The sequence below is a fragment of the Bufo bufo genome, chromosome 4, assembly GCF_905171765.1.
Source record: "Bufo bufo chromosome 4, aBufBuf1.1, whole genome shotgun sequence".
Classification (NCBI taxonomy): Eukaryota; Metazoa; Chordata; class Amphibia; order Anura; family Bufonidae; genus Bufo; species Bufo bufo.
Genome location: NC_053392.1, coordinates 270,041,210 through 270,061,350, shown reverse-complemented (window position 1 = coordinate 270,061,350; position 20,141 = coordinate 270,041,210). Strand labels below are relative to the sequence as shown.

The 20,141-nt window shown below is 42.6% G+C and overlaps 1 protein-coding gene across 16 annotated transcripts in view; it reads left to right on the top strand.

Moving 5' to 3' along the window:
* Positions 1 to 20,141, top strand: part of DST (dystonin) — a 572,762-nt gene that overhangs the window by 440,122 nt on the left and 112,499 nt on the right. For all 16 annotated transcript variants that reach the window (XM_040428594.1, XM_040428595.1, XM_040428593.1 and 13 more), the window contains 8 exons: positions 2,007 to 2,163; positions 2,255 to 2,381; positions 2,827 to 2,886; positions 5,833 to 6,065; positions 9,194 to 9,323; positions 13,689 to 13,888; positions 16,721 to 17,216; positions 18,134 to 19,602. In XM_040428594.1, coding sequence (XP_040284528.1) covers positions 2,007 to 2,163; positions 2,255 to 2,381; positions 2,827 to 2,886; positions 5,833 to 6,065; positions 9,194 to 9,323; positions 13,689 to 13,888; positions 16,721 to 17,216; positions 18,134 to 19,602 — 2,872 coding nt within the window. The remainder of the gene's footprint in view (positions 1 to 2,006; positions 2,164 to 2,254; positions 2,382 to 2,826; positions 2,887 to 5,832; positions 6,066 to 9,193; positions 9,324 to 13,688; positions 13,889 to 16,720; positions 17,217 to 18,133; positions 19,603 to 20,141) is intronic.

Below are 20,141 nucleotides of genomic sequence, written 5' to 3'. Positions count from 1 at the left end.
CCATATGGCGCTCCTTCCCTTCCTACCACTGCCACGTGCCTATAGAGCACTTTACCACCACATATGGGGTGTTTCTGTTAACTGCAGAATCCGAGTAATACATATTGAGGTTTATTTTACTGTTAACCCTTGCTGTGTTGCAAGAAAAAAATGATTAACATAAACAATCTGCAAAAAATATTGTAGGCTTTAAAATTTCACCTCCATTTCGTTAAATTCTTGTGGAACACCTCGAGGGTTAAGAAAGTTTGTAACATCAGTTTTGAATAATTTAAGGGGTGTAGTATCTAAAATGGGGTCATTTATGGGTGTTTTCTATTATGTAAGCCTCTCATCACTTTATAACTGACTTGCTTTAAAAAATGTTTTTGTTTTATTTTCTTAAATTTTAAAAATTGTTTCTAAAATTCCAAGCCTTCTAACGTCCTAAAGCTAGTCCCCAGGTATGTCCTGCTGGTACTTTTAAAAAACAGAAATAAAGTGATATAGTGTAAATAGATATATAAAATGGAGAAAACCATTTGCTAGACATGACTATAGTACTCTTAGGCCCCTTTCACACGGGCGAGTATTCCGCGCGGATGCGATGCGTGAGTTGAACGCATTGCACCCGCACTGAATCCTGACCTATTCATTTCTATGGGGCTGTGCACACGAGCGGTGATTTTCACGCATCACTTGTGCGTTGCGTGAAAATCGCAGCATGCTCCTCTTTGTGAGTTTTTCACGTAACGCAGGCCCCATAGAAATGAATAGGGTTGCGTGAAAATCGCAAGCATCCGCAAGCAAGTGCGGATGCTTGGTGACGATCGGAATGGGGACCCGATCATTATTATTTTCCCTTATAACATGGTTATAAGGGAAAATAATAGCATTCTTAATAAAGAATGCATAGTACAATAGGGCTGGAGGGGTTAAAAAAATAAATAAAATAATTTAACTCACCTTAATCCACTTGCTCGCGCTGCCCGGCATCTCTTCCTGTGTTCAGGAAAAGGACCTGTGGTGACGTCACTCCGGTCATCACATGATCTTTTACCATGGTGATGGATCATGTGATGGACCATGTAATGACCGGAGTGACGTCACCACAGGTCCTTTTCCTGCACACAGCAAAAAAGAAGACAGAAGAGATGCCGGGCTGCGCGAGCAAGTGGATTAAGGTGAGTTTAATTATTATTATTATTTTTTTAACCCCTCCAGCCCTATTGTACTATGCATTCTGTATTCAGAATGCTATCATTTTCCCTTATAACCATGTTATAAGGGAAAATAATACAATCTACAGAACACCGATCCCAAGTCCGAACTTCTGTGAAGAAGTTCGGGTTTGGGTACCAAACATGCGCGATTTTTGCACTCGCGCGGAAAAATCATGCATGTTCCCGCAACGCACCCGCACATTTTCCTGCAACACCCGTGTGAAAGAGGCCTTAGGGCTGTTTCACACGAGCGGATGCCGTGCGTGGCATCCGCTCTGTGAAGGAGAGCCAAGACCCGATGCAGACTGCAGAGGCACCGTGCCTCTCTGTGATCTCTTTACTACGAAATCATAGTGACAACTGTGATTTCGTAGTAAAGAGGTCACAGAGAGGCACGGAGCATTATCAGTCATGTTAATGCTCCGTGCCTCTGCAGTCTGCATCGGGTCTTGGCACTCTTTCACGGAGCGGATGCCACGCACGGCATCCGCTCGTGTGAAACAGCCCTTAGAGTTGAAAATAAGGCCAGTCAATTTTTGAGAACCATATTGAAATCAATGCTGCCAGCAGTGGTATTGTGCTCATTTGTAGTGTGCCGCGATGGTTTTGCCATTTGCATAGCTGACATTTTGTAATAAGAAATATAATTCATAGTCTGGTGCGGCAGTTCAGTGTGTGACATTTTCTGCCTTACACCGTTTTACAGAATTTATGATGACTCCTCTTGTGCTGTCAGATTAGGGTGATAAAGCACTGCTTCCATCTGTTGGTTTCACTCATGGCGTCTTGTAATTGTATTTTCAGGGAAGAAGATGTGTCATCCTGCCAAGCACAGATGGATTCTTTTCAGTCTTTAGTCCAATCTTTAAAACACTGGTTCACCTTAGTAAATGACAGAATCCCTGCACAAAGGCTCACACCGTGTGTGGACGATCTCTCTAAACAGTTAACAGATATGAAGGTTAGCACTTTGACATTAGTTGGTAAATGGCATTAGGTACATACACCTTGCATGCAATATATCTTTACATTTCTGTATTTGGTACTTTCAGAATTTACAGGAAGAGTGGACACTAAAAGGAAAAGATGTTCAGAAAGTGAACAGCAAGGGGACAGCATTATGTAACCTGATAAATGCTGTGACGTCACCTGCAAAGAATAGAGCATCAATGAAATCAGGTATTCAGTCATGCAGAATCATGTAGTCCATGATGTATAAGTCACTCTGTATAAGAACCGTTCAGAGGACCAGTTGCTGATTAGCTTCAAGTCAAGAGTCCATCATAGAACACTTTCCTCATGGCACTTTTTAACAATACCCTGACCAATGATCTTTCAAGATCTCAAGAAGACCATTGTCAATCATCACTGTGATTGAGAGTGGTGTTTTATAAATGGGAATATGGGAATGGGCCCCCGGTGCTGATCCTTCTGGGGTTTGCTTAGAAGCCCGCTTTATTCTGGTCGAGCAATAATTTGTGAAATATTAGTATGGTACACTGCTGCTCCATAGAAAAACTCTAGTGTAAACTTTCGCATGTAAGACTATGATGATTTTATGTTGGCTTTGATGTTGCTGATGTCTGGTCTTCGCTTTTTACATTATGTGCTCTGTGAATTATAGGTAGGAGCATAGTCAATGGTTCTGTGTCATCAGATGTGAAGGAGAGGTTAACCAACAAAGGTAAGAAAGCTTAATGCAAGCTGACTTTAATATACATTTTGTTAGTATTGTTAGTAAGACAATGAGGGAAATACATATGAATATGCAGTCACACACAATATGGCTGTACTACATTTTGAAACCCTCACTGCTTGCTTTCCATTAAAAGAAAAAAAAAAGAGCACCCAATAAAGCACTTGAGCTCTGTGGCACAAAGCTCTTCTTCTTTCTCCACTAATTATTTAATCATTTATAAAGAACTGTGTTAGCATGTTCTACTATACAGGTGAAACTCGAAAAATTAGAATATGGGGCAAAAGTCCATTTATTTCAGTAATGCAAATTAAAAGGAATTGCATTAATGCAGCTTAAAATTTGAATTTTTGTGTAAAGGTTCAATATTTTAGGCTCAAAGTGTCACACTCTAGTCAGTTAATTAATCCATACCCCCTGAGCAAAGGTACCTCAAAATTGTGGCTTTGGGGTTTCATAAGCTGTAAGCCATAATCATCCAAATTATAACAAATAAAGGCTTGAAATATCTCGCTTTGCATGTAATGAGTCTATCTCATATTTTAGTTTAACCTTTTAAGTTGCATTGCTTAAATAAATGAACTTTGCACAATATTCTAATTTTTCGAGTTTCACCTGTATAATAGAATTCATTTCATCATCTTGACAAATTTGTTTTTACATGAAGTTACCACTAGGTGGCAATGCTGCCAAATTACAGACTATATAGGATCCACGTTAGCTAATACTTAAAGGGTTTCTGTCACCAGATTTAACCCTATTAGGCTAGCTGACATTAGCGATGTGCTAATGTCAGCTAAACCTAACTAGCCTATTCCTACTTCTATCTATGCCCCCGTTACGCTAGAAATCTAACTTTTATAATATGCTCCTAGAGGCTCCATTCTCCCACCTTTGTCGCCTCCCTCCAAGTCCTGATTGACAGGGTTCCAGGCAGCGCTCGCATCTGTCTGCCAGCCCTGTGTTCTGGTGAAATCTCGCGCCGTTCAGCATTCGGTGCAGGCGCGGTGAGGGAAAGACGCTTGCAGGCTGCCAGCTTCCTCACCGTGCCGGCGCGAGATTTCACCAGAGCACAAGGTTGCCAGACGGATGCGAGCGCTGCCTGTCCCTGTCAATCAGGACTTGGAAGGGAGCCGACAAAGGTGGGAGAACGGAGCCTCTAGGAGCAGGAACAACGCCCCCCCCTGCTCCTATTGAAGACATAATACAACCGGATCTGGTCACGACGGATGCATGCGGTTGTATTATTGTAACAGAAGCGTTTTTGCAGATCCATGACGGATCCGCAAAAAACGCTAATGTGAAAGTAGCCTAAGTGATTAGAGCGAAAGAGTACATTTATTGGGGGAAACTGTACAATTGAAAGGAAGCTCTAGTATCCTGTTGGGCGACCGCTAGCCTGGATACAAAATTAGATATGGGTTGAGTCGAGCCATACAGGTTCTGTATGGTATCCTGCGGCACATTTTCCCACAGATGTTGCAGCTGGACCTATAGATCCTGCACACTTGTAAGATGCCAAAGCTGTCTCATAAATGTCCAATTGACAATAAATCTGGCGACCATTTATGCCACGGAAATGTTGCAATTTGACGGAGACTTTCCTGTGAAACCCTTGCTGTGTGGGTAAGCATTATCCTGCTGAAAATGCCATTTGGAAGCGCTGCCCTGTGAAGCAAAACATGTGGTCACAGGATGTCCTGCTCATATCACTGAGCTATTAGTGTCCTTCATATCACCACTAGGGGTAACTGTCATATGCGATGGCTGCCCAGATCATCACACCAGCAATTAGGGCAGCGTCACTCTACAGCAAAGGCAGGTTTGAAGCATTCACCATGAGGGCTCCATACTTGGACCTGACCATTGTGGGATCCCAAACAGAAGCAGGAATCATTGCTAAAGATGATTGGTTCCAGTCCATAGCCAGGTTTCTCGTTCACAACTCCACTGCAAACAAAGACAACGGTGGCTGGCTATGAATGGCAGGAAAAGAAAATGGGTAACGTGACACCAAATTTCCTTCTACTAAGCACCTGGAAATGGTCTGGCCTGATAGAGGGGTGTGTAATGAAGATGCCCCCTGTATCTGGATGGTGGACAATAAAACTGTGGGAGCCGCTTGTTCTTGTTTGTGGATCAAATGATCCTCTCTACTGGAGGTCAGTCTGGGTTTTCCAGAGCCTGCTCAAGATGTGTGCATGTCCTGATGTAACCACCGTTCCCAACACCTCCTAACAGCTAGGTCAGAACAGCAATTCGTCAAAATGACCATCCTGCTTCTCTCAGTCCAATAATGCACCTCCTCTCGAATTCTGTCAACTGAGCAAAATGCCTTTGAGTGGGATGTAGAGGCATGTCAATGATCCCTTGCCAAGAAGCACACTACCCAAAAGTAGCCTCTGAAAGCCTTTTTATTGGGCAGCAGGGGAAGTACTTTGCACCCTCTTGTGGCAAAACCCAGTGTCTAATCAGACCACACCTCTAACAATGTATATATCTGACTGAGACATAACTACATGCTGAGCTTTGCATCAATCTGTCATTTCTATCTGGGTGCATTGTATTTTGTCATTGAGTGTATATTTATTTGGGATATATAATTTATGCTTTACTACAGTAACATAACAATTCTAGAGCATCTCTTCTCAGAACTCACTGTTGTGCTGATATGAATAAATAGACAGCTGGGTGTTGTGTCCGTTCACAGTCAGGGCTGACAGTATTAAACTGCAAAGGGAAACGCCTGTTGACCGCGGAGTGGTAACGCCCAGTTGTCAATGTATTCATAAGTAACAGAGAAACAGCACAACAAAGTGTTGTGGGAAACATGTAAGGACTGCTGGCAGGTCCTCTTTCAATAACCAAATAGCAAAAGAAATCATTCAAAGGGTATTGTATGACATATCCCAGTGTTTAATCATTTCTTTTTAGAGCTAGCAGTTGTGCAGAAGGGGATGCTGGATGTTAATGAAGGTTACGAACATCTGGGCAATATATTAAAAGATAAAGTATGTGATGCGGAAGGTCGCCTGTCTCAGCTTCAGCAAGTGCATGATGAAACTAGCTCCTTGATGCAGTGGCTTGAGAAAATGCACTCGACCGCTATAGCCTGGGAAGCACCGACAGACAGCGAATCGGTACGAAGCCAAGTACAACAGCATAAGGTACTGCTTCTACATAGAAGTCTATGACGTAGTCTTCTCATTCCTTTTTGTCCTGTCGTGTTGGGTGATGTCATCTATTCTGTGGTGACCGCATGGTCTGGGTGCGGTTATCAGAAACATGGAGGACAGTGGCTAAATAGTGGGAATGTTAGACTCCTTCAACGTGGTATGAAAATGAATGTGTATGGAAACCTACAGCTACATTATCCCACTAGTCTAAACTAGTAATAAAGAAAATGTATCCATAGATGGTAAAAATTCATATAGGAATTATAGTGCCAAAATCATATCCCTTTCCTTGCATGGGACTGCTGTGGGAATATGGCTTTACAGGTGAAAATATGTCTTAGGTCTTAGCATATTTCACAGAAGTCTGTCTACAGTTTTTGTAAATCCTCTAATGCAGGGATGCTCAAAACTACAACTCCCACAATGCACTGCTGCAGGCTGATAGCTGTAGGCTGTTCGGGCATGCTGGGAGTTGTAGTTTTGCAACAGCTGGAGGGCCGCAGGTTGAGCATGCCTGCTCTAATGTCTATGGATCCTTTCATGTAGCATTAACAAATCTACGTGTCTTTTTAAATTCATATCCTTGAAGGCAAAGTGACTATGCATGGGGAAAAACCACAACATTGTAACATGCAGGCGTTTGATGTGCACAATAGTGTTGATTTAATGCCTCAGCAAAGGCCAGTCTTTGTACAGATCTCCTGTTGGCACCTGGTCAATTAGTCAGAACTATTGTTCCACATGATTAACATCAGTGCTGGCTAAATGCACGGTAAAGGAAGTGTTGTATATAGAAACTCTGTCATTATGTGATAGTTGGGGATTTGCCAAGCTTTTTAAACCAAGCAGTAAATAATATCTAATTATTAGACTGCAGTGCAGGTGCATAGCTGAAGGCTCATGGGCCCTGGTACAAAAGTTCGGCATGAGCTCCACCTCCACACATGACTTCTCTTCACACCAGTCATGACTTGTGCGTAACTTTCAGCTGCATCACTGCCAGTGTTCCCTCTAAGGCCCCTTTCACACGGGCGAGTATTCCACGCGGATGCGATGCGTGAGTTGAATGCATTGCACCCGCACTGAATACCGACCCATTCATTTCTATGGGGCTGTTCACATGAGCGGTGATTTTCACGCATCACTTGTGCGTTGCGTGAAAATCGCAGCATGCTCTATAGTCTGCGTTTTTCACGCAACGCAGGCCCCTTAGAAGTGAATGGGGTTGCGTTAAAATCGCAAGCATCCGCAAGCAAGTGCGGATGCGGTGCGATTTTCACGCATGGTTGCTAGGTGACAGTCCATACACTGTATTATTTTCCCTTATAACATGGTTATAAGGGAAAATAATAGCATTCTGAATACAGAATGCTTAGTAGGTGATCAATTGAGGGTTAAAAAAAAATATAAAAAAATTAACTCACCTTCTCCTCTTGTTCGCGTAGTTCCCGGTCTCTTCTTTACTTCTTAAAAGATGAACCGTGGTGATGGACCATGTGATTGGAGCATGTGATCTGACGTCACCAAAGGTCCTTTAGCCCACAGCTCAGAATTAAAGAAGTAAAGAAGAGACCGGGAACTACGCGAACAAGAGGAGAAGGTGAGTAAATTTTTTTTTTTTTTTTTAACCCTCAATTGATCACCTACTAAGCATTCTGTATTCAGAATGCTATTAGGTTATAAGGGAAAATAATAACATCTACACAACACCTAACCCAAGCCCGAACTTCTGTAAAGAAGTTCGGGTTTGGGTACCAAACATGCGTGATTTTTCTCACGCGAGTGCAAAACGCATTACAATGTTTTGCACTCGCGCTGAAAAATCGCGGGTGTTCCCGCAACGCACCCGCACATTTTCCCGCAACGCCCGTGTGAAAGGGGCTTTAGCCTTTATAACTAGGGAGTGGAGCAGATAGGGACCTGGACACTGTTCCCTCTAAGGCAAGCAATCAATAGAGAATGCTTTAAAAATAAAAAATTAAGGCGCAGCACTCTAATAATTAATCATAGAACAGCAAGATATGCCCATCTACACAGCATCCATGCAAATCGTATTAAACAGTTTGTAGGTCAAAGGCAATGGTTATGTCCCTGGTGATCTAGGACAAGGAAAGGTTTGGGACAGTAAAATAGGTAATTCCAGTATCCTAGGTAGTCTTGGGCAGTGAAGGGGTAAATATCTGTATCCTTTGTAGTCTTCTGCAAGGAAATAGTTAAGGTATGTGTGCATGGTGGTCTATAGCAGTAAATGTGTGTGTGTGTCAGTATCCCTGGTGGTCTACAGCAGTGAAAGGGTTCATTTCAGTATAACTTTTGGTATAGGGCAATGGAGGGGTTAATATCAATGCACATAGTTGTCTAGTGCAGTGAAGGGGGTTAATGTCCGTGTGCCTGGTGGTCTAGGGCAGTGAAGCGGTTAATGTCAGTATAACTAGTGGTCTAAGGCAGTGAAGGGATTAATGTAAGGACCCCTGGTGCTCCAGGGCAGTGAACAGGTTAATATAAGGCTCACTAATAGTCTAGGCCATTGTAAGGATTAATGCTGCATACCTGGGGTCCACTGGTTACTCACCTGTCCAGGCTCCGGTGTTGTCCTTATCAGTGAAGGTGATAGGTTTGTGCAGCTGTATGAATGTACACTTCTCTCTATGGTCTGGCTGAGTGATTGAGTAGTGCTCTGCTCAGCATTAGGGTCCATTCATACGTCTGCAAAATGGGTCTGCATCTGTTCCGCAATTTTGCGGAACAGATACGGACCCATTCATTTTCAATGGGGCCAGAATGTGCTGTCCGCATTTGTAGATCTTGCGGACAAGAAATGGCATTTTCTATGAGAGTGCCGCCAATGTCCAGTCCAAAAAATGCGGAACGCACATTGCCAGTGTCCATGTTTTGCGGGTTCGCAAAACACATACGGAGGTGTCAATGGACCCTTAGTGTGGTGACGGGGCCTGTGGGGTCCGGTTGCATCTGTGACCACTGGGGCTCTTATAGCTATGCCATCTTCTACTGGCCTTTTATACTACCGTTCTTTTAATTTTCCTTATTTCTAATGCTGTGCTGCATTAGGATAACCTTATATTTATCTACCAATTACTGTGTAAACTTACGTTTTCTAGATCTTTGCGGCAGAAGTGAAAAAGAATGAAAGAAAAGTGGATGCACTGGAAGACAAGCTGAAAAATGTTATAGAAAATTATGGAGATGCATCTGAATCTCAGAAGTGGAAGGACATGTTGGACAAAATAGGTATTTGGCAAATTTGATGTAGGATCTTTCAATCTTTTTCTGCACCACATTCATTACAGTAAAGTATCAAGGATCATTCTGAGAAATGCACTGACCTCTGCAGGGGCGTTGCTAGGGTCTCAAAGGATCCAGAGCCCGAGCCCCAATGAATATAGCCTAGTTCTCTAAGGCTATTTTCACACTGTTCTGACGGGGTAACAGCCTGCCGGATACTTGCTACCGCTAGTGCTTCGTGCCGCCGGATGTCCACTCCGACCCCATTCACTATAATGGGGGGGGCCGGAGGTCTGGCCGCAGCATGGCAAACATGCCGAGAGGCGGCTGGAATAAAACTGCAGCCCGCCCAATTATAGTGAATGGGGCCGGAGCGGACTTCCGGCGGCACGGTGCACTAGCGGTAGCACGGATCCGGCAGGCTGCTCACCCGCCAGAACAGCCTACCGGAGAAGGCTACCTCTAGTGTGAAAGTAGCCTAAGTCGACCCTCCCCGCGCACGCTGCATTTTGCTGTACTCGCTATACAGCAGCACATACCTGTCACATCCAGGTGATGTCTCCTCTGTTGTAGATCTTCTCTGTCATCATCTTCTCCACTCGGTCCAGACAACTTCTTTCAGCTGCACCTCACCTCTGCAGAGTGTGACACACAGACATCTTAGCTTCCTCACATTTCTATCATTATCCCCTAACCTGGAGTCCCCACAGTGTTCTCCTGCTGCTCGCTGTTCTCCCCAATACCCCAAAATACTATCCTGAAGAAAAAGGAGTGCTGTACAGATACCCTCCCCCCATAGTAATAGTGCTCTTTATAGTCCCAACAATAGTAATTCCCTTCTAGAGTGTCCTCATTAGTAATACTGCCTCCTACAGTGGCCCCAACAGTGATAATGCTCCCCAAGAGTGCCTCCATTAGTAGAAGAGCCCTCTAGTATTAATAATGCCCTCACAGACCCCTCAGTAGTAATAAGGCCCCCATAGTACTCTTTGTAGAAATAAAGCAGATCTATAAGTCACTCCTACAGAGCCCCCAGTAGTAATAAGAACGCCTAATGTCCCCTGGATTTGAAATGCCCCCACATTGCCCCCTCCTGTTATAATGCTCTCCCCTGCAGTTCCCCCTGTAGTTATATTCCTCCTCTTAGTGTCCTCACAGATTATAATTTCTCAGCCCCTCCACCATACAGTCCCATGTAAATAACACCACCCCCTCTCCAGCCACCATCAACATACAGTCCCATGTAAATAACATCACACCATCTCTCCAGCCCCCTCCAATATACAGTCCCATGTAAATAACATCCCTCTCTGTCTACAGCCCCCTCCAATATACAGTCACATGTAAATAACATCACCCCCTCTCCAGCCTCCTCCAACATACAGCCTCATGTAAATAAAATCGCCCCCTTCCCAGCCTCCCCCAACTTACAGTCCCATGTAAATAACATCACTCGCTCCCACAGCCGCCATCAACATACAGTCCCAGTTAAATAACATCACTCCCTCCCACAACCACCATCAACATACAGTCCCACGTAAACATCACTCCCTCCCACAGCCGCCATCAATATACAGTCCCATGTAAATAACATCACCCCCTCCCTCCCCAGCCCTATCCAACATACAGTCCCATGTAAATCACTCCCTCCCCCAGCCACCATCAATATACAGCCCCATGAAAATAACATCACTCCTGAACATTTAGTCCCATGATAACATCCCTCCCTTCAGCCCTAACATACAGTCCCAGTTAAATAACCACAATCCCAGCATTGCTCTGCCACTCCCTTCACTTACCTCTCCTCATGTAGCAGACATCACCACAGCTTCTTCCCCGGGACTTCTCCTGTTCACTGCGGGCCTCTCCTGCACTGGTCACATGATGGTGACATCATCGCAGGTCCTTCTCAACCCCTGCCTTCTGCATTGATCATGATGTGATGTCATCACAGGTCCTTCAGATCTTGCAGTGCATTATATTCAATTGTATTGCCGTCCTAAGGACAGCAATACAGTTGTATCTGCCTGGCAGGCAGTACATTCAGGGCCTGGACAAAACATCAGGGGCCCAGGCCCCAAATGTTTTAGCCTAGCAACGCCCCTGGACCTCTGTATATTGTGGTCAGGTACAGTAGAAACATCTGCCATTAGGGCAGTGCTTTTGCTTCTGTGCTGCATTTTACTGTTGCCTCTGCAGCAGCTTACCCCATCGTAGTGATTTAAATTAGTAAAAGTAAGTAGACCCCAGAACTCCTCTGTAGCAATACTCTTGTCACCATAGGAAGACCATTTACTAAATCACACTAACAAAGTGCAAGCTACAGACATCAACACAGATTATCCTGAACCTGTCTGCGGCTTAGGCTGGGAAGCTAGTTAGTGATCCAGAACAAGCAATCTACATGCCATAACCTCAGATTAATTTTACAAGCCAGAATATTAACATATGTTCAATGACATGCAAAAAGTTGATCCCAGAACAATAGATTTGTATGGTTAGGCCTTCTTCTCTGGGTTGGATGTAACAGGCAGTTTGGATATTAATTCCAGTACCTGAGACTTTGAAATGGGGGTAAAGGATAATTAAAAATGGGACTATTATATCCAGAATGTGCACAGTTTACATAGTAATATCACTACAAGGTGAAAAGTGATTCAAAACTATAACTGCACTATGACCTAAACCTCCCGTGTTGTGTTCCACATCATGCTAGCAGATGAAAACTATTCGTATGTTGTGCATAGTCAGCCCTTTTAAGATTTTACTGTTTGTTGAGTATACGTATTAATATGCTCTGGTGCATAATTATATGATTCTAGCATAAGGAAGTACTACTTTTCAACCATTACAAGTTACCATGGGTACAGAACTGCTCTTACAAATGTAGATTGAAATTTAATGTAACCAATTTAAACCTTTTTAACCTGCCATGTTGAAAATGACCTCTGCATGGGGCAGGTTATAGTCCAAAAGGAGCTGATAAATATAACTTGCCATTTATTTATTAAAGTTCTATTACCTTCTGTGCTTTGGAGTCCTGTGGTTGGTATTATTCAGCGATTGACAGCCTACCCTTTATGGCTTTTTGTAAGGCGACGGCTGACAGTCACTAAGCAGAAACGTCCAATGGACTCTTAAAGGGGTTTTCTGGTTCTATAAACTTATTCCCTAACCACAAGCTAGGGAATAACTATTAGATCATGGGGGTCCTACTGCTGGAAACCCCATTGACCACAAGAACCGGTGATCTGTACCCCTTGCAGCCCCTCCAAATGAACAGAGCTGCCGGTTGGGCATGAGCTCAGCCACTCCATTCATTTCTATATGAGTTCCAGATAGCCGGCACTTGTATATCTCCGGAACTACTATAGAACTGAGTGGAGCCGCTGAGTGCATAATCGACTGGACTCTCTGTTCAATCTATATGCAAATAAGCAGTTAAGTGCACCAGGGCGGACCCAATCCACTCTGTGCGCCCATGCTCTTCCTGTTTCCTCTGCCAGCCCCTTGCTCTCTTTCTTGATTGGCAGGGCAGGTTTCCTGCAAAGTCATCTTGCCTGGTCTTGTCAGTCAAGGAGAGGGGGAGGCTGGCAGAGGAAGCAGGATGAGCAAGGGGACACAGAGTGGCTTGAGTCCGCCCTGGTGCACTTAAAGAGGACCTTTCATGCAATTTTATTAAGGGAGATATATATCTGTACTTGATGATGCTGCCACCCTGCTTGATTTTTTTAAAATATGCCCCGCTGTGCCCCGCCGGATTTCTCCCGCTCAGTATGCTAATACTGAGCATCGGAGCAATGAGGAGGAGACTGAGTCTTTCTCCGTGGGCGTCTCATTCTCCCCTGGCTGTAGCGCTGTCCAATCGCAGCGCAGAGCATCACAGGGAGGTTTTTTCTTAGCATACTGAGCGGGAGAAATCCTGCGCGGCATAGGAGGCATATTTTAAAAAATCAAGCAGGGTGGCAGCATCAGCGGAGGGGACCCCGCAAGTACAGGTATATATCTCCCTTAATAAAATCGCATGAAAGGTCCTCTTTAAGTGCTCATCTGCATATAGATTAAAAGTACTAAGTGACAGGTATCATTGCATTCAGCTAAGCACAAAGCAATGTGCCGGTTTTATCAGAGAATTTCCTAATTACAGACTCCCTTTACTATCTCATTAATACATAGATGGGCTCACAACTGATCTTTATGGTTCTTTTATCCGAGTCTCTTCTCTCCTGTCCACCATCATTCAGGAGTCTAAGAGACGATTTTCTGAAAACTACTAGATTGCAATTTATTACAAGTAATTAAATGGAGACATATTCTGTAAATAATAAGGTCTGTTTTTTTCTGTCTTTTTTTCACTTGTGGTTGCTGTAGACACGTCTTGGAAAGACATAACCAAGATGACTGCTGAAAGGCAGCGAACATTGGAAGAGTCTTCGAATGACCTGACCCTTTTCCAGAATGCGGAGGCTCAATTAAAACAATGGCTCGTAGAGAAAGAACTTATGGCCAGTGTGCTTGGACCTCTGTCAATAGACCCTAATATGTTGAAAACACAAAAGCAGCAAGTCCAGGTAAACCCAGGATTTTGTGTGCATTATCTGATCATTTTCTTACACTTTTATTCTCTGCCAAGAACATTGCATATGCTTTTTGTCAATTAGTGTTGCAGAGAGACACGCAGCTTCTCCTTAAAGTCAGGGTAGCGTACAGGCATCCCTTTGATGGTGATGAGGGAGTTGTGGACTCTCTGACTGTCATGAGCAAGGGCATTTTTAATGCTAGGATCAGCAGAGGAGTTAATGAGAAAACCAAGATACTTGACATTTTCCATGACTTACACTTGTTCTGATTTAATCTGAACTGGAAATAGGATTCTTATCTATGATGTTGTATATTCTATAACAATTATTAAAGGGAACCTGTCATCAACCTTTTGCTGATTTCACTGAGTGCAGCATAAAATAGTGACAAAAATGCTGATTTCAGCGGTAGTTGTCCTGTGTTAAAGGTGTTGCTAATGAGCAAATGCTCCTTCGCCGGCTAAAAACATTTTCAATGTGGTACCAAACATCATCGTTGTTGAGCAAGATATCGTCCTGTGTAAACAGGGATCTGACCAGAAACAATGAATCTGAGTGGGGGTGAATGATCACAAGAGCAATCGCTCGTCCCCATCTAGAGGAGGTGATTGCTACATATAAATGCAACTCTCATCTTCACTCTCGATCAGGTAATTATTGGGAACAGATGTTTTGTTTTAGATGATTACCTGATCGGATGGCCATGTAGAATGGCCTTAAAGGGGTTGTGCAATGGCTTAATATTGATGACCTGCCCTCAAGATAGGTCATCAATATCACATTAGCAGGGGTCCAACTCCTGGCATCCCTGCCGATCAGTGGTTTTAAATGTCTAAGTACTTGAGCGAGTGCTGTTTTCTCTTTAAAATGACTTACATGTTGTCTCCTTTGTAGCAGTGCAATGTAATTACAACTGCTTTGTCCTATTCAAGTGAAAAAATATTTAGAAATAGAGAAAAAAATATTTATGTCTACCTACAGTAAAAGTATCACAAATTGAAAACTTTTGCCGTTATTCTCCTGTTCCTTTCTGTCAACTCCTTGTTAGGAGATAGTTATGTATATACAGTATGTATGCATTTTTTAAATTCTTTTACTACATTACATACAGAGTCCCATATTTACTAATCCTATAGATGGCATAGACTTAGGTTGTGTAGACATGCACCAGCTTTATCACAATGGTTCAAGCTTGTTCATGTTGGTTCATGGCTAGACACTTTTGTATAAACTATCGGTTGTCTTACTTGACGTTTCTTACGTGACACCACATTCCCACCATGTCATTCCCTTTCCTGCTAACCCCTTGGCTGAGTAGGTACAGATAATTCCTTTAAAGGGGTTGTCCGGGTTCAGAGCTGAACCCGGACATACCCATATTTTCACCCAGGCAGCGCATCGGAGCATCTTATGCTCCGATGCTCTCCCTTGCCCTGCGCTAGATCGCGCAGGGCAAGGGCTCTTTTGTTTACAATAACACACTGCCCTGTGGGAGCTTCCGCCCAGCAGTGTGTTCGGTGACGTCACCAGCTCTGATGGCCGTGCTTTAGCGCTGCCCTAGCCGTTTTACTGGCTAGGGCAGCGCTAAAGCCCGCCCATCAGTGCCGGTGACGTCACCAGGCTTTCTGGCAGCCCTGCGGAGAGCCCAGTACGTCACCAGAACTCCTGAAAATGCCTTTGCCCTGCACGGTTTAGCGCAAGGCTAAGTAAAGCTTGGAAGCATGAACTGCTCCGATGCTCAAGTCAGGGGGGCTGCCTGGGTGAAAATGGAGGTATGTCCGGCTTCAGCTCTGAACTCGGACAACCCCTTTAAACCTAGATGCGCCAGATTGTGCCACATTTTGGTACAGTTTATGGCAAACGCTAAGTGCACTCACATTAGGAATTCTGCGACATTGGTTATTGTGTTATCTTTATAAAATTACACAAAATACTGATAATTAAGTTGAAGCATGGGTATTTTCTGTGTAGCCTGTTAACAGGGTTAATTACAGTGCAACAGATACATGAGTTGCAGAGGTTGTACTTAAATAATTTCACATTATGGTTGCGGGTTATGGTGGGCTTAATTACATTATTTCCACTATACATAATACTCATTGCTTGTCTCCTGTGGGATGATTCATGCCTGAATCATATTATTTTTGTACACGTGTGTGTTACACATTTTCATTGAGGTTTCAGTTATTCCTTTGTATCCATCAGTCCCCGATTTGCTCACCCTGCCACTGAGTGACTGTCATGTCTTAGATATTTGTTTCCCCTTCAGTACAGCAATGGTCTTTGCCGTTACTTGCCCCCTAGATGTTTCCAGACCATAAGGTAAAAAAATGTGTTTCACATGAGGTCACCCACTGCAATTTCATGCTGCTAGTGATCTTGCACATTGGGTATCTAACACTCAACAAGTATTCATATTACTGCTCTTGTGAGTTAATTCACTATGTTCTTTCACTCACTAGATCATTCTATGAAAGGTTTATGTCAGTATGCATCATGATGGATACAAGTATTTAACTATTCTATTTGCCTCTGACTCAGATGTGAAATTTGCCTAAATTGTGATATTACTGTTAAACAGAAGCAAAGTGCATCTTTGTCAGAATGTGGACTTCCAGGTAGACCTCCATGATAAACATCTGCACTACAGGTATCCTGTCACGTGAAAGCAATGCTGACACTGTAGCCTGAATGTTGCCCATACAGATGGAGCTCTACATGAATAGGAAAAGTTGAAAGTTCTACAAGTCATTCTTATGTTCTTGAGTTTCTTGTTCTGCTGCATACATTGTGTGATTTGGGTTTCTCATTTATTTACTTTAGATTCTTTTAAAAGAGTTTGATGCCCGAAAACAACAGTATGAGCAACTTAACTGTACCGGACAGAGGATCCTCAGCCGACCAGGGGACCTTCCTCCTTGTGATGAAGCTGTAAAGAAGCAGTTAGCCGATGTGGCGTGTAAATGGGAAGGTCTAACTGGACAATTACATGACAGATGTAACCAAATTGACCAAGCCATTGTAAAAAGTACTGATTACCAAAACCATCTGAATGGTCTTTCTGAGAAACTAAGTGCCTTAAATAACAAACTGAGCAGCAATATGACACTGAGCTCAGATCCAAGTGCTGTAAAACTGAAGCTGGAGACTGCAAAGCAGGTCCAGGAGGAAATAAAGCAGGAGATGCCAACCATTGAAAGTGCCAGAGTGTTATGTGATGAATTGTCACATTTGGTAGCTGAGGAATACTTGAAAGTGGAGTTGAATAGGCAGATGGACAACATTGTAAAGCCCTTCATGGATTTGAAAGAGAAAACAGGTATGTGTTTTTTGCTCAACGTTATTCTGATATAATTGTAACTATAAAAACGTATATCAAGAACAATGAAAAATTAGAGCACAGTCCTGACGCACATCTCACCGTCTAGCCATTAACACAAGGTTAGCTGACAAAGTTAAAATCCACTTTCTGGCACAGCTCTATTTGATTCATACAGTAGGTTCTGCACCTTACCGTTTTTAGTAATAAAGTCAAATAATCTCACATTTCTGTGCCTACCGTTATTTAAAGCTAAATCTACAAGAACATCTCCAAAGTCCTATGCATTATCTTTGTAGCACTATATAATAGTGGATGATTTTCATAATACAAAAAAAACTACTAAATTGACTCGATTTTGTGTTGTCAGTATTGTCAAAGGTTTGGTGTCAGTTTCCTTTTTCAGTACACCAATTGTACCATTCATGTCAAAGGAGGATTCCAACTCCTTTCCATTGGGACATATGGATAATATTGCCAGAGTAGAGAGCCGCTGACACAGATTGCCCACTACACAGTAAATCAGGGTTTACAGATGTCATAGAGTGGAGAGCCACAAAACCAATGTGCCTATGTACAGCAAGTCGGATCTGGACTCACGTCACGTTAAAAAAGGGTGTCCTAAAAGGAAGTATATCTGTAAGCTAATTTAAAAGGATTGTGCAGGATTTTAAGACATTTCCCGCCTAAGTACAGGCAAATGTGTAAAATAAAGAAATCATCATCAGTATTGTGACCATTGCAGCCATGTGTCACATGACTAGTGAGGCCATTGATGTATGTACTGTATGTAACACCATCACTGCAGGACTGCCTGGGGCAATAGCTCAATAAATCTATTCGAATTTGTTTATATTATTTTAGTATTACCATCTTCTGTGATTTTGTTAAGTAAATGAATCATTTTATATCCATAGCTGCCCATGTAGAACAATTACAATCTGCATTTGTCAGCTCTCAAAAATTTCACCAATTGTCTGAGGATTTCCAGACCTGGATAGAAAATACGAAAAAAGAACAAAAGGAGGCAGCACCCATTTCAGCCAAACCTGATATTCTGAAGTCAGCAATTACAGAAACAAAACAAATGCAGAATACTGTGAATAGCCAGCAAGATGCCTTTGAGAAGGTCATGGAAGAAGGTGAAAAACTCTTACAGAAAACAGAAGGAGAAGGCAAGGTCAAACTTCAGAGTCAGCTCTCCATGCTTAAATGTGAATGGGAAGACATTAATAGGCAGATATCTAACAGGGTAAGCCATTTAATAGATTGTCAGCAGAAGGCTATAAAGTATAGAGACCTAGTAGATAATATCCTGCCTTGGGTTGAGGAGCATCAAAATAAAGTATGTGAACTCAGACCTTCAGTAGATGATGAAGCGATAGAGAAATCAATTGCAGAAGTGAAAGTTCTACAAAAAAGTGTTGACAAGCAGCGTGGGATGTTGGAGATGCTAAAGAGTGCTGCAGATAGTTTATTAGCATCTTGTCAGGTGGATAAAGAAATAGTCACGGATGAGAGCAATATGCTAAACAACAAGATGGAATCTCTAATTGACAACCTGCAGAATAAAAGAGACACTTTGGAGAATATGGCATTACGACTTAAAGATTTTCAGGAGTCCATGAAAGAGGCTGAGAATCAACTGGTTGCAGCACAAGACCATTTGGAAATACATGATTCACTTGGAGCTAAAGCATGTAGCAACAAGCACCTGACCATAATGCAGACCCAACAAAAAGCCCTTCAGGGCTTAAAACCACAAGTAGAACGTTGCAAAAGAATGGCACAAGAATTGGTAGTAGAGGCCTTAGATGCACAAGGTGTTTCTGATCTTCTTCTTCAAGCAGAGTCACTTCAACAGAAACATAAGACTATCAGTGAGCAAGTAGACGAAAAATGCTCATTTTTAGAAACTAAGTTACAAGGAATTGGACATTTCCAGAACAGTATTCGAGAAATGTTTGCCCAGTTTGCAGAGTTGGATGATGAACTTGACAGCATGTCCCCAGTTGGGAGAGATAGACATATATTACAGGCTCAGAAACAGGACATCAGTAAATTCCTCCAGAAACTTGGAGCTCTCATAACAACTAATGACAATGCCAACAAGACATGTAAGATGATGTTGACCACTGAGTCCTCTCCAGATCTTATTGGTATCAAGAGGGACCTGGAAGCCTTAAATAAACAGTGTAATAAACTCCTTGACCGAGGAAAATCCAGAGAAGAAAACATTGATGACACTATTACCCGAATAGAAGAGTTTTATAGCACATTAAGACAATTTGTTGATCAGCTTGGAACAGTAGAAGAACATGAAGAATCCCAAGGTGCTGTGGGAATGGAGACAGATATCATTAATCATCAGTTAAATGTTTTTACGGTAAGAACATGAGATTTCTCATGAAATAGATGTTGATATGTTAACATTTATTGCGTAGTTTATATGGTGGTGGACATTTGTGACTACACCAGAAAAGCTGATTGCACTGTCTGTGTATGTATAATGTATTATCTAGGAGATCATATAATATCCAGTCTTGTGTATAGTCAGTTTATATATATGTTTTGTTCGTTTTGTAGCCTGACACGAATGTTGAAAAATGTTAATGAGCTGAGTGGCTTATGTTGCATTCCTAGAGGAGTATTTCTTTTAATTGCATTTTCCCGTATGTGCACGCGTTCATTACTCTTGATGTACCACATACTTGTTATATATGATCGTCACTACTAATTTGCTACTTCAACTACTCCATCAAGATAGTGTGTTTGTACAGTATAAAGCCTCTTTCACACGACAGTATGTCTTTTTCAGTGTTTTGCGGTCCGTTTTAAACGGATCCATTGTTCCGTTTTTTGTTTCCGTTGTGTTTCCGTTTCCGTTCCGTTTTTCCGTATGGCAAATACAGTATACAGTAATTT